The sequence below is a fragment of the Alternaria postmessia genome (assembly GCF_024291825.1).
Source record: "Alternaria postmessia strain BMP 2775 chromosome Unknown scaffold_21, whole genome shotgun sequence".
Lineage (NCBI taxonomy): Eukaryota > Fungi > Ascomycota > Dothideomycetes > Pleosporales > Pleosporaceae > Alternaria > Alternaria postmessia.
Genome location: NW_026260094.1, coordinates 104472 through 117783, shown reverse-complemented (window position 1 = coordinate 117783; position 13312 = coordinate 104472). Strand labels below are relative to the sequence as shown.

Genomic DNA, 13312 nt, shown 5'->3' with positions numbered 1-13312 from the left:
CCAAGTGCTGCATTGATGCATGGTTCATGCTGATACTGTAAGGCTGCTTGCTGCTTTAGAGTGCTGACACCATGATAAGCACGCCAAAGCACGCCGACAGAGGAGCCGGCAGCTCGCGGTGGCACAGTGGAGTGATTGTTGGGACAGCCATGCTGCGACTTTGTGGCGCATGCTCGTCGTGACGAATGGGCAATGTCTGTCCCTGATGCTGTTTCATCGGTATGAAGTCTTTGAAGACGACGCTGTCAAGCGTTTGGTGTACCGTGCATTGCTACGTGATAGGACCGCCGAGCTGCTGACGCCCAAATATCATATCTAATCATCTTGGAAGAGTCTACGGAGGGGCTCGGGTTTTTCTTTAAAGTCACACCTCCAAATAATACAGCTTACGCTAAGGATGCATCGACTTGTACGTTACGACTGAATTAAATAAGTCATGTTGTGTACTCCCATGCTACTTCTTGTGCAACAGGTTCAACTTATCAAAAACGAGCTCTCGATACAGGTTTAGCTAGAACCAAGATGTTACTTGTCCAAACCTCTCGCCTTGACAAATTTTGCAATCTGGTCTTTGCATGTTTTATCGGTATAAGTCTCCCAAACTTCGTACAATGAGATCAGCTCCTGCGTGCACTCCACAACAGCCTCGATATCTACACTACTTTCAGCAAGCCAATCGACTAGTTTCTGTATTCGTGCCTGCATCCCTTGTCCACCACGTGCATTGCCCAGCGTCTGCAGTGCGTTGTTCATCCCGGCTGCATTGACCTGGGAGCCGATGGGCTTGAGAACGACTGCCAAGAACATCGCTGTTATGGCGATAACATGTGGTGCGTGGAGAAGCGGAAGATCTGTCAGGTAGTGATCGTTGATGATTGACCATGCCAGGGCATTTTCTTCTTGGGTCAGTTGGAATTGAGTCTGGAGTTCAGCGAGGCTGCGGTATGGGTGGTGGAGGATTAGTTGAGAGTTCATCTCAGAGATGAGTGTAAATTCGCACTCGCCGATTTTGGAAACGTCGTTGAATGATGTGTCTGTCTTTGTCAGAATCGTGTTTTGTTCTTACATTCCGCGACTTACCCCAACAGTGCCGCGCCTCTGCCAATACCATTCTAATGTGCTGCGGACACTCTTCCATCTTACACGCCAAGTACAGTGCTGTTGCCAGCACGAGCGCTGGGTTCGTCCTCCGGATCTCGACCTTGGCATAGAATCGTCGGACATACACTTGTGCGGTAGCCAGAGCTTGCTGTCGAATTCCTAGCGGTCTTGCCATTTTGGAGAGTTCTAGGACATGTCAGCATACACCTGGATCAACGTGTCACGTTACGTACGATGAGAGAAGTAGATGCTCATATGCCTCCGGTCTGGCAGAGGATATAGGTTGACCAGATTGCGTTCTGCATCTTCCATTCTCTTCCGCTCCAGTGCTAGCTCTTGTTTCGTAAAAGTCCAGAACTTGCGTTGGGTTGACTCCCAATAGCTTGAAGACATGATGGGCTGAGTAAACTGGCGCCTGCTGTACGCCGAGATATGACAGGAAGCCGAAGTCACTGGATTCCTCAAAGAACGGCTTTATTTTCTTCCCTAATTTTCAGGTGATCTAACAGCGCTCTCAGATGTCGCTTTGGTGTCGAAAGCGGTGCCAGCAGGCTGGAACTCCGATATCGTTCGAAGAAGCAAGATGCCAGCGGACCAGTAAAGGCCGGATACACGGCGACCGGAGAAGAACTATTTCAATGCATAGTCGAACGACACCTGGACGCAGGACGATCGCACGAGACGTGAAGCGTGGAAAGAAGGATGGTGTTGCAATGTCGCGTCCAATCAGGAGCGAGCGAATGTTAGGCTCCTGTCGTGGCTTCCCTCGGTGTTGCGGCATGCCCCGCTAACCCCTTTCAGCCGCCCTCTCCAAGCTTTGAGACTGACCTCATACCCCACGTCGAAGCCTGTACGAGCCTGTCTCCTTGACAGCTTAGCCATTCTCCTCGCAATTCACCTCGCCCGGTGCCGATAGTCGCCCTCCCGTGTGTGTCGCGACCCTCAGCCATGATAGACCGGAGATAGCAGGACGAACATGGACACAAAGAGCGCAAGCGTTGCCGACGCCAGGGTGGACGAATTATGGTCAACACTCGACACGCGCAAACAGGGCCACCTTGACCTCGCAGGCCTCAAGAAGGGGCTGCGAAAGCTGGACCATCGTAAGAGAGGACGGCGCGCGCCGAGTTTCCGTCGCTGACAACAACGCTGTAGCCTTGAAAAATGCGGACCAGCTCCTCAATGAGGTAATGCAGGCTGTGGATATCGATGGGAACGGGAGAATCACAGAGCAGGGTGGGTGCCTTCCTCTTGTTCAAAGCAAAGACATACTGACACTACTGCCCAGAATTCCGCAAGTTCGTACACGAAACCGAAAAGGAGCTCTACCACCTATTCCAGACCATCGACTACAATCGCGACGGCAGGATCTCCAAAGATGAGCTGCGCTCGGCTTTGCGGACTGCCGGACTTGCTGTTCCCAATAGCAACCTCGACAAATTCTTTTCCGAAGTGGATACCAATAATGACGGGACCATTAGTTTTGAAGAATGGCGGTACGTACTCAGTCAGTTCGATCATCACACGTCGACTTGCGCGTCCGAGTCTGGACCATGAGATGACATGGTGGAAGCGTGAACATCCCAAGACTATACGGTTGTTGGATCGCTGTTTGAGCTACACCATGAAACGGTCTCGCGATGCGCACAGGCATCGTAACGAACTTTCACGACACCGTACTGACTGCTAAAGGGACTTTCTTCTCTTCATTCCGGTCAGCGCGCCATCGCTCCACGCCGTAATGTCGTATTTTTCCGCCACTATGAAGGTCAACCAGGAAGGCGACGTTCTCATCAGTGACGACACAATCCAAGGCCTAGGTACTACACAGCGTTTTCTTCGTTTTTTCTTTGGTTCCCTTTTCATTGTAGCGCACACACCGCCCTACAATCCCCTTCCAGAGGCTAGCGCACCGCTCGGAGGAATGGCTTCAACACCTTCAACGATGGTCTACCAAGGTGCAGGTGCCCTCCCGCCACGGTCTGAAGCCGACAAGAGCAGCGCTTCTTCTTCCATTGAAGAGATACCGGCAAAACTTATAGAGAGCTTAGGAACCATGCTGATTGCTTGTGTTCCCAATCCAGGCTATTTCGTGGCGGGAGGCGTTGCAGGCATTGTTTCTCGCACCTCGACTGCTCCGCTCGATCGTTTGAAAGTCTACCTCATCGCCCAGACCAGTGTGGCGGAGGAAGCCGTCGTCGCTGCGAAGCATGGCAATATCATCAAAGCTGTTATGAATGCTTGGAGGCCACTTGCGACGGCCACCAGGGAGCTATGGCAGGCTGGCGGTATGCGCAGCTTGTATGCTGGTGAGTCTATATTGACATGTCTTGCTCGCGGGTTCTGACAAGCGCAATAGGAAACGGGTTGAATGTCGTCAAGGTGATGCCTGAATCGGCCATCAAATTTGGTTCTTACGAGGCAAGTATAATCAAGTGAACCAAACGCTTCCCCTAACTCGCGCAGGCTGCGAAACGCGTCTTTGCCAAGATCGAAGGCCATAATGACCCCGCCATAATACATTCCTGGTCGAAATTCGTTGCTGGTGGTCTAGCTGGTGCGTTCTTCCACGTCATGATCTAACATGCACACATTTAACGCGCTCGTAGGAATGGTCTCACAATTCGCCGTATATCCCATCGACACGTTGAAGTTCCGCATGCAATGCGAAACCGTCTCCGGCGGCCTCCACGGCAACCGCCTGATCTGGGCCACGGCGAAGAAGATGTGGAATGCTGGGGGCGTGGCCGCATATTACCGCGGACTCCCCATGGGTATCGTGGGCATCTTTCCCTACGCGGCCCTCGATCTGGGTACCTTTGAGTATCTCAAACGCTACGTCGCGCGCCGCAACGCTAAACGCCTTGGCTGCCATGAACAAGACGCTGAGCCGGGAGGCTTCATGACGGCAGCTATTGGCGGCTTTTCTGGGGCGTTTGGTGCTAGTGCAGTCTATCCACTTAACCTCTTGCGAACCCGGCTACAGAGTCAAGGCACTGTCCTGCATCCACGAACATACACGGGAATCATGGACGTGACAAGGCAGACTATCAAGGGCGAGGGAATGAGGGGGCTTTTCAAGGGTCTAACGCCAAACTTACTCAAGGTTGTGCCGGCTGTGAGTATTACTTATGTTGTTTATGATAAGAGTAAGAAGGCGTTGGACCTGCCCTGAAGGAAGGTAGATGAAACTGAAGAGGTGGAGAGACGTGTCAAACATTGACTATCGTCCACCACCTACCAACAATGCCGAGCCCTGGCGGGATACAAAGCACCGGTCTGGTTGGACCTTGGCCTCTAATCCACAGCACCAGATCACAAAGCCCCTAGCGGGGTTTCCACCTTGCATATACTCAGACAGCGATACCCTTCGAGCTTCAAAATTTTTACGGTCTTCTATTTTCTTGTTTATTTTGTTGCATCATGCGTGGCGTTTAGGCGTCAGCGGCTGTGTATCACCCAAGTGGTGTGCGCAGATGTTGGGTCTTGGGGATGAGCGAGAGCATCTGATGTTGTGGCTTTGTGTTGGCGAAAACAGACGTGTTGTAGTAGTAGTAGCAAGTGGTGGGTAAGGATGGTGGAGGTCCCAAGTAGGAGCATGGCATGATCAACAGTACGATGCATGCTAGTCTTTAGCTGCTACAAACAATGACTGGTTCCTTTACTCCGTCTCAATAGCACGGAACTGCCGCTTAATCAAAAGTCTAATTCCCTTTTCCTTCCCATTTCAAACAAAACAACGCCTGCCCCCATGGACCTATTATATGCTTTACTACTTTGTAATAACAATCAACAAAACCAGTATAATGATGAGCACCACAATAACAGTCAAACTCCAATTCTCCCGCGCTTTCCTCGAAAACCTATCTAGCCTGCCTCTGGCACGCACAAACTGCGCCGCATGTCTATCCACGCCTTCCTCGACATCATCCAGCAACATGACCTGCCCGTCTAGCTCGTCGCCAATCTGCATGGACAGCTCGCGCTGGCGACTGATACTCTGGCCCAGTTGATCGAGCTGCGAGTCTTGGTCCGCGATGACGCGGTCGTGGTAGGCGTGGATCTGCTGGTTGTCCAGATGCGCGAGATTGGGGCTGGCGTCGTCGGGGGGATCGTCGCGGTAAGGGAAGAGGGAGGCGCGGTTTGTATCATCGTCATTGTCATCGTCGTTGTCGCTGAAGCGGACGGATTTTGAGGCTGAGCGTGTGGTAGTGGGTTTCTTGTTTTGGGTGGCGGCAAAGTCGCGGGATAGGGAGGGGTCGTTGGGGGAGGTTAGGGCTGGTGAGGTCGTTGTTGCTATTGGGTTGGCGGGTGTGAATTGCGATGTGAGTTCAGCCAGTTGGCTGCGGAGGCGGGGGAGTTGTGAGGTTATGGAACTTGAGACGGCGACGGTTAGTTCCATGGCCATGTTCTTGTTGGTATAACAGGCTCTCTTACTCGTCTGATGTGTCTTGGACTTGCGACTCCAACGATTCAATGCCGGAGCGCAGTTGCTCCAGTGACCGTGAGATCTGGCCATCTTGGCTGTTGGACGGGAGGTTGAGGGATAATGCGCGTTGGCGCTCGAGGAGGGAGAGCTTGATGTGGTCGGCGAGGAGGAACAGCTGTGGGGGGTTGGTTGCCATGATGGCTTGTGGCGGGTGGTGAAGGGTGGGTTCAGGGCGGAGGTGTAGTACGGGGACAGTATGCGGGAGTAGACGCGATTATTCACAAGGGCAATGCGAAGACAGAAACACACGGGACGTTGCAGCTACAAGCTCGTGCCTGGTGGAGATGATGGCAAGGCTGCTGCACTCCAGGAGCGGACCGCTGACGACAGCCCTGAGAGGTGGTCCACATGCCGTGGCTGGGCTGGGGTATCTCCTGCATGCATGCACGACGGCACGGCCATCAGCCGGCATTCCTCGCTCTTGCGCAACCACACACAACAACACCCGCATGCTTCCCTCGCCCTGCTGAAATATGCGCAGACCTGACCGGGCCATATAATCTTTGCTTCTGGCGCTCTGCAGCCAGTGAATGACTGTCAGGGCGACCATCCTCCAACCACCCACCCCGCCAGACTCACTTGGATCGACACTCAACGAGGAGACCCGAGACAGCGCATCTCACCGCTGACTGCTGGGCAGCGCGCACAAGAAGCCTCGCTGCCCCGACTACCCAAGACAACTGGCCAAACCATGTCGTCTCCCAGTCCCATCCCACCTCCCAACGACCGACGCTCTTCACGCTCCTCGCGCTCTTCCAGCAACGCCGCCTGGACAGGCTGGCCCGACGAGCACGACGACAGAATCATGGTCGGTGGCCCCCCAAGCAGCCCCTCGCCCCTGGCCGTCCGCGTGTCCAATTCGCCATCAACGGCGCGTCGTCACAGCCGAATCGTCAAAGTACCCCCCGAGTTCGCCAACCTCGAATACGTCTCCGCGCCCGACAGCAACCTCATCTGCCTCATCTGCCATGCGCCCTTCGATAGGCCCGTCCAGCTTTCCTGCGAGCACTACTTCTGCCGCGAGTGTCTCGATCACGCGTGGGCCCCGCAGCCCAGCGGCCGGCGGACGTGTCCTACGTGTCGGCATGCTGTGGAGACGGACCATGACATTCGCCCTGTGCCCAAGATCATCGAGACAATGCTCGACGAGCTGGTGGTCAAGTGTCCCAACACAAAAGCCGGCTGCAACTGGGTCGACCAGCGCGTCAATGTCCACGATCATGTCATGCTGTACTGCGAATACACGCCCGTCGAGTGCCCTGCCGCAGACTGTCGCCTGCAGATATCCCAAAAGGATTTCCACAAGGGCTGCTTGCATTACACCGTCAGCTGTGACGACTGTCATGCTTCCCTGCTAAAGAAGGACCTCGAGGAGCACCAGCGAAGCCTCTGCGACAATCGCCTGACCATCTGCTCGCTGTGTGAAGCTCAAGTCCTCCGTCTAGATCTCAAACCCCACATCAACAACGACTGCCCCAAACATGTCATATCATGCCAAGGCACAATCGTAGGCTGCAAGTTCACTGCCGAACGAGTCGATGTCTTGAATCACGAAAGCAGCTGCGCAATGGCGACAATGGCCCCCCACTTCCGCGAGCAACAAGCCCGTATCGAGCGCAACGAAGCAAGACTAGAACCCCTGACGCGCAAAGTCGGGATCCTCGAAGACGGTCTTACAAATATTACCAACTATCTTTATCCCGCCAATGGAAACGACGCGAGTTTTCCCGTCACCGACCCTCTGGATCCAAACGATGCGCAGGCTCCTACGCCAGACTTCAGACTCCCGCCTGCGTCGTTCCCACCGGCAGGGAGTGAGAACAACAACAACGCACAACCTCCTTTCGACTCGCAGGTCCATCATCTGCTTACGCTGCATGATAGCCTGCGGGAAGAAGTCAGTCGCATCGCAAATGCGCTTACCGACCTCGACGGTCGCACCAACATGATGATTATAAACGAGAGTCAACGCTCAAAAGACGAAATGCTGCATGTCAACGCCGCTATCAGCAATATGCGCATGCACTTGCAGTGGGTGGTTAGTGCGACGCTGCAGCAGAGGAGTAATGCTGCCGGCGGCGGTTCCAGGACACCGGGCAGCGGTGCTACGACTGCAGGTGCAAGCGGCGCAAGCAACGGTGCACGAGCGAATACTGGTGCTAGGCCGGGCATGGGTGTCGTAGGGTTGACGGGGTTCCGCAGGCTTAGTGACAGTAATAGGCAGGATACTAAGCTGTAGGGGAAGGGCGATGTGACGACGACGATGATGATGGTTACGATGATCGCAGGCGAGCATCCATGATTGATATGTCTTATGAAAAGTGAGGGTTCTGGGCGTTTTCTTCTATACAGGGGAGGTTATAAGGGGTTGATTTTTTTTGTCTTTGGGAGAGGGAGGAAAGATTGAACATTGCTTCTCTCTTGGAAGCGGAGTTTGAGACTTGGTATGGGAACTAGGTTGAAATACCCCATCTTCTTCTTTTATCTTGGTAGTTTCGGTGCTGCGGCATGGAAAGGGGATTTTACATTGAAAGCTTTCCACCACAAAGGGAAAAACTAGGAGATATCAGATTAAGAAAAAAAGAAGAATATATCATATAACTTAAGATGAACCCCTTATCAGACACGGTCGTTGCAATTGTATGTGAAAAGCGATTCTAACACGTGAAAACGCGTTTCCATTCGGAGGATCATTGGTGACGTAATGCATGCGTTTTATCGAGAACCCTGTAGATCTACGAGGTTCAAAATAATCCTGGCAACGCAATTGCTGTTCGTCATTTGCTTTATACAAGAGATCAGCGTGTCATTTTTGCAAAAATGTCTGGTAATACTAATTCAGATATCCTAATTGTGAGTATTCACTTTTTTCGACTCACTCACTCGCTCGCGGGCTTGCTTGCACATTGGGCACCGCCATGAACACGTGCACACACACATATCTGTCCACGGGCAGATCCAAAAGGCAGGAAAGAGCAAGGGCATAACTTTGGAAATAACGGGAAAAAGGCCAAGAGAAAATAGAGAATGGAAGCGAATAACGTTGACATGACAAAAAGGCCGGTGCAATAGCAGCCTTTACAGTAGACCTCCTCGTATACCCCCTCGACACGATAAAAACACGCATCCAAAGTCCGCAATATGCAAAACTGTACACAGATAGTCGGACAGGCAAGGTCGACCCCAAGCTATTCCGCGGTGTATACCAGGGCATCGGAAGTGTGATTATCGCTACGTTGCCTAGCTGTAAGCCGAACCTACCTCCCCATCCCTATCCAACAACAACAACAACAACGTAACAGAATCAAGAAAAACGGATATCGCAACAACAAACTAACCGCGGGGGCGCCGCAGCAGGAGCCTTCTTCACGACATACGAACGCACAAAGTCGCTGTTTACAACATGGAACACCAATACCAAAGGCGAGGATATCCTCCCCATCGCCCTCGTCCACGCATCCGCATCAAGTCTCGCAGAACTCGTATCCTGCGCCATCCTCACACCCGCAGAAGTCATCAAGCAAAACGCGCAGATGGTGTCTTCCTCTAATCCTACAAACGCCACACTCGACACGCTGCGCAGGTTTCGGTCTAACCCTTTGGCGCTCTGGCGCGGCTACACGGCTCTCGCGGGCCGCAATCTGCCTTTTACGGCGATGCAGTTTCCGCTTTTTGAGAGGCTGAAGGGGGGTATCAAGGAGTATAGGGATGAGAAGGGGTTGACGAGGGGTGGGGTCGTCGAGATGGGTGTTATTACTGCGGTTAGTGCTGGGAGTGCGGGGGCGGTGTCGGCGGTGATAACGACGCCGATTGATGTCGTGAAGACGAGGGTCATGTTGGCGGCTGGTGATGGTGGTTCTGGCTCTGGGCCCAGCAAAGATGCGCAGAGTAGTGGTGGGGCGAAAGCCGGCTTAGTCGACGCCCTTGGTAACTCGTCAAAAGACACGGTGAAGAAGGTGGCGGATTCTGTCAAAGGCCGAAAGAGCAGTTGGGCAATAGGTAAAGAGATTGTAGAAGAGAAGGGGTTCAGAGGGCTTTGGAGAGGTGGTGCGTTGAGGGGTGTTTGGACGTTTATCGGGGCGGGGTTGTATTTGGGGGCTTATGAGAGTGGGAGGGTTTGGTTGGCGGGGCGGAGGGGTGAGAAGGTTGATGAGGATGAGCTGTTCTGAATGCGTGGAGAGGAGGAGAGTCAAGATGCATTGTAATGGAACGCTCTTGGTGCAGGAGAGATGCTACAATACCCTGGCCATCCTCAGGAACCCTAGACGTTGATTCTCTCGAGCCTCCGAGCTACTGGTGTATCTACGCTACCTTAGCACCGCTTCAAAATATCCTACAAACGGTGGATACCTCCATGTCGAAATGACCATCGAAACTGAGGGTAGTATCCCAACACAGGTCGCCCGAGTGATAGAGGAGCTGCTACCTTCGGTCTCTCATCAAGGAGACCAAAATGACCGACGTTGATCTTGACTGAGACTGTCGCCATTTTGATGAATTGCAACACCAATACGGCAAGTGCTTGTGTTAGCCAGGCCCTTCCCCACACCCCCCAACCACAAACTCGTCTCAATTGTTCCACCGGCAACAGATTCAGCACGAACCGGAAAAACTTGCAATCGTTCATCTTGTCGGATTGATTAATGTTCAATTTACGGAACGGCCCGAACACGAAAAGGACGTACCCCATGTTTCAGATTCGGCTAGTTAGCCTGACCACCGACAGGCCATCCAACAACGAGGACTATCGAATCATGCAGCGCAAATGTACACTGGCATCGACCTGGGACTTGACTAGGCGCGCTTCAACAACTTTTGCGTCATTTTGAACTCTTCTCACGAAGGGTTGCCGTCTTTGATTGGCGGAACCCACCACGCGTTGTGTGTGTGAGGGGTAGGCCCTGTTCGTGGACTAAATCGTTCCGCAGACGAGCTAGATCTTGACATTGACAAGCTTCGCCAACGTTGCTTGAACCACACCTTGAAGCTGATGTGCCAAGAGATGTAATGAGCTTCTTTGAAATGTTTAAAAAGACCAGGACTATGAGCGCAATGGAAGGGATATCTTGTACAAAGCATTCTCACTTCCATTAGCGCAATGAAGACGTCAATCTTTGCCAGTGTTGCATTCCTTGTTTCCTTTGCTGCCGCTCAGCAAGGCTCTCCTGTTGGTTATGCTTCTCAGAATGGTGGCACTACGGGTGGAAAAGGCGGTACCACGACGACTGTAGCGTCCTTGGCTGAATTCACTGCTGCCGTTGGCAAGAAGACAGACACGACAGCCAAGGTCATCTACATCAAGGGCGCAATCACTGGCCCCGCAAAAGTCAACATCGGCTCCAACAAGTCCATCCTCGGCACCGACTCCAGCGCCTCCCTCACCAACGTAGGTCTATACGTCGACAAGTCCAAGAACGTCGTCATCCAGAACCTCAAGATCTCAAAGGTCCTGGCTACCAATGGCGACGCGATCGGCATCCAGGCATCGACCAACGTCTGGGTTGACCACGTCGATGTATCGTCTGACATTGATCACGGCAAAGATTACTACGATGGCCTCATCGACGTCACGCATGCTTCGGACTGGGTTACCATCTCTAACAGCTATATCCACGATCACTACAAGGCGTCTCTCGTCGGACATTCCGACAGCAACGGCGCGGAAGATACAGGCCATCTGCACGTAACCTACGCCAACAACTACTGGAACAATATCAGTTCACGCACCCCGTCTATCCGCTTCGGAACCGGCCACATTGTCAATAGTACGTTTTCTCTCTGTCTCTCTCTCTCTCTCTCTCAAAGTAGTCATGTTGGACTCCCCGCCCGCTAACGCGTATCACAGGCTACTACAACGGCGTCTTCACCAACGGTATCAATACCCGCCAAGGCGCCCAGGTCCTGGTTGAAAGCACCGTGTTTGAGAACACGACCGAGGATATTGGCTGGTATGATGGGAAGGTGACGGGCTACGCTGTTGCCAATGATGTTAGTCTTGGGTCGGGGACGAATACGGCGCCCAAGGGTACTTTGACCTCGGTTCCGTACGCGTATACTAAGCTTGGCAGTGCGAATGTCAAGGCGTCGGTGCAGGCGAATGCGGGTAATAAGCTCACTTTCTAGGTGGGCTTGTGGAGGGTGGAAGATGGATAGTTGTTTCGTTGGATGTACGATGGCTTCATGGCTCTCTTGGATTAGATAACGCTCGTTAGTGGTTGCATCAGTGTGGATTTTGAGCAATATGGTATCTCGTATTGAGTAATTGTCGTGTGGTTGATCTTCCGGGAGCTCATGTCTTATGCGCTTTGGTTGTCACTGTACTAGAAACAAACACTTCAGCAGTAAAACAGGGAATCATGAGAGGAGATGGTGGTTCAGAATGCATTGTGATATAGTGTGCTATTCTTATCTAATTAGTGTTGAAGTTATTCAGTAGCCCAGGTAGTATTGATGCCGATTTTTTGCGGGACGACTCAGGTGCGAGTTTGCCATACTCAGCTCGCTCCTTTCGCTCTTCTTTCGAACGCCTATCAGTAGCTATGAATATCAGTTGGCAGTGACAGTAAGACTTAGTACTAATGGAAGATTCCATCGAACTAGTAGTATCCTTCTTCTCTAACAACCGCATCTTTACCGGCCTCTTGCGCAAGTTTTTCTACGTTAAGAAACGCTGTGTTAGCAAAGTACAGCAAGAAGGTCTTCATGAGAAATTGGTAAAGAGACTCACTCATGCGACGAGCCAGTCCCTGCCTCAGACTTTAGTAGAGTCTCCAAGCGGTAATGCAGAGAGCTCAAGCTACTCGTGAAAGAGAGAAGAACCTTGCACTCAGTACTTCTCGGTGTGTCGGTCATGATGATACAGCTTGTGTGAACCACAGGATGATCATAAGTGCTTTGGGTGCTGATGACGTCGAGGACAGAAGTCGGGGTGAGCTCTTCAGCATACAGAACACGAGCGTGAGCTACTTGAGTTAGCACTGGGTGTTGAACATATGAGAAACTGTGATTTACATACATAAGATCTGTTCTTTCATCTCCTTTTCCCACATGATGGTCTCATACTTGGACATGGCCATCGTGATGATCGTGCTTGGTATTACTGTCGAGTATCCCGCGTTTGATAGAGTCGCGAATGTTGGGTGTAGAAGAGGTGGAGGTAGTGCGCGAAAATCTCTTGTTTACCCAAACACTTCGCTAAGCGCTATATCGCATTCACCATCACTTCGCGTCTTACAGTCCGAGCTTGCTCACAGTCAACAAAACAAAGACTGCAAATTTTGAATTCGACTTTCCCCATCTCCCTCACACGCGACCTCAAACACCTTCTCAACGACAGCTACAGCGAATATGCCTTCTACCTTTGAGCCTTCCGCCCACGACAAGCTGGCACAGGCCCAGTACGAAGAGATGCTAAAGGCCAGGGTGCTCAGTGAGTTCAAATTAGCCTACTATTTCACTACGTGTCTAACGCATTCGGCAGATGAATCCAATGCAGTCTATAACGAAGATTAGTGCCAGCTTTGCAAGTTCGAAGTCGTGATCAGCTATCCGGGCACTGAGGGCGTAGGGGACTTTATAATCGCCTCACTCATTGTTCACCGCGTCAACTGCGACCACAAACCCAACCAGTTTCCTGCTCTGCAAGTTCTACTACAGTCGGAAGTGACTTCCGACATAGTGCGTGCACACGAGTCCTTGGTCGATGCTCTGCGTGTCAAGATG

The 13312-nt window shown here is 52.2% G+C and overlaps 6 protein-coding genes across 6 annotated transcripts; 4 read left to right on the top strand and 2 right to left on the bottom strand.

The window, feature by feature from the left end:
• Positions 1-525: 525 nt before the first annotated feature.
• On the bottom strand, positions 526-1494 carry J4E82_004434 (uncharacterized protein; the record flags this gene model as incomplete). Its single annotated transcript, XM_051730713.1, has 3 exons — positions 526-1034; positions 1081-1287; positions 1335-1494. 3 exons carry the CDS (start codon positions 1492-1494, stop codon positions 526-528), a joined length of 876 nt encoding a protein of 291 aa, XP_051589469.1.
• Positions 1495-2077: 583 nt separating this feature from the next.
• Positions 2078-4276, top strand: J4E82_004433 (uncharacterized protein; the record flags this gene model as incomplete). The annotated part of the gene is made up of 7 exons (XM_051730712.1): positions 2078-2204; positions 2257-2337; positions 2390-2597; positions 2794-3410; positions 3461-3526; positions 3599-3658; positions 3711-4276. The coding sequence occupies 7 exons, from the start codon at positions 2078-2080 to the stop codon at positions 4274-4276; spliced, it is 1725 nt and encodes a 574-aa protein (XP_051589468.1).
• Positions 4277-4873: 597 nt separating this feature from the next.
• J4E82_004432 (uncharacterized protein) lies at positions 4874-5726 on the bottom strand (the record flags this gene model as incomplete). Its single annotated transcript, XM_051730711.1, has 2 exons — positions 4874-5444; positions 5539-5726. The coding sequence occupies 2 exons, from the start codon at positions 5724-5726 to the stop codon at positions 4874-4876; spliced, it is 759 nt and encodes a 252-aa protein (XP_051589467.1).
• A 555-nt stretch (positions 5727-6281) lies between these two features.
• Positions 6282-7829, top strand: J4E82_004431 (uncharacterized protein; the record flags this gene model as incomplete). The annotated part of the gene is made up of 1 exon (XM_051730710.1): positions 6282-7829. The coding sequence occupies one exon, from the start codon at positions 6282-6284 to the stop codon at positions 7827-7829; it is 1548 nt and encodes a 515-aa protein (XP_051589466.1).
• A 581-nt stretch (positions 7830-8410) lies between these two features.
• J4E82_004430 (uncharacterized protein) lies at positions 8411-9759 on the top strand (the record flags this gene model as incomplete). The annotated part of the gene is made up of 3 exons (XM_051730709.1): positions 8411-8443; positions 8650-8836; positions 8945-9759. 3 exons carry the CDS (start codon positions 8411-8413, stop codon positions 9757-9759), a joined length of 1035 nt encoding a protein of 344 aa, XP_051589465.1.
• Positions 9760-10688: 929 nt separating this feature from the next.
• J4E82_004429 (uncharacterized protein) lies at positions 10689-11713 on the top strand (the record flags this gene model as incomplete). The annotated part of the gene is made up of 2 exons (XM_051730708.1): positions 10689-11355; positions 11436-11713. The coding sequence occupies 2 exons, from the start codon at positions 10689-10691 to the stop codon at positions 11711-11713; spliced, it is 945 nt and encodes a 314-aa protein (XP_051589464.1).
• Positions 11714-13312: the final 1599 nt, after the last annotated feature.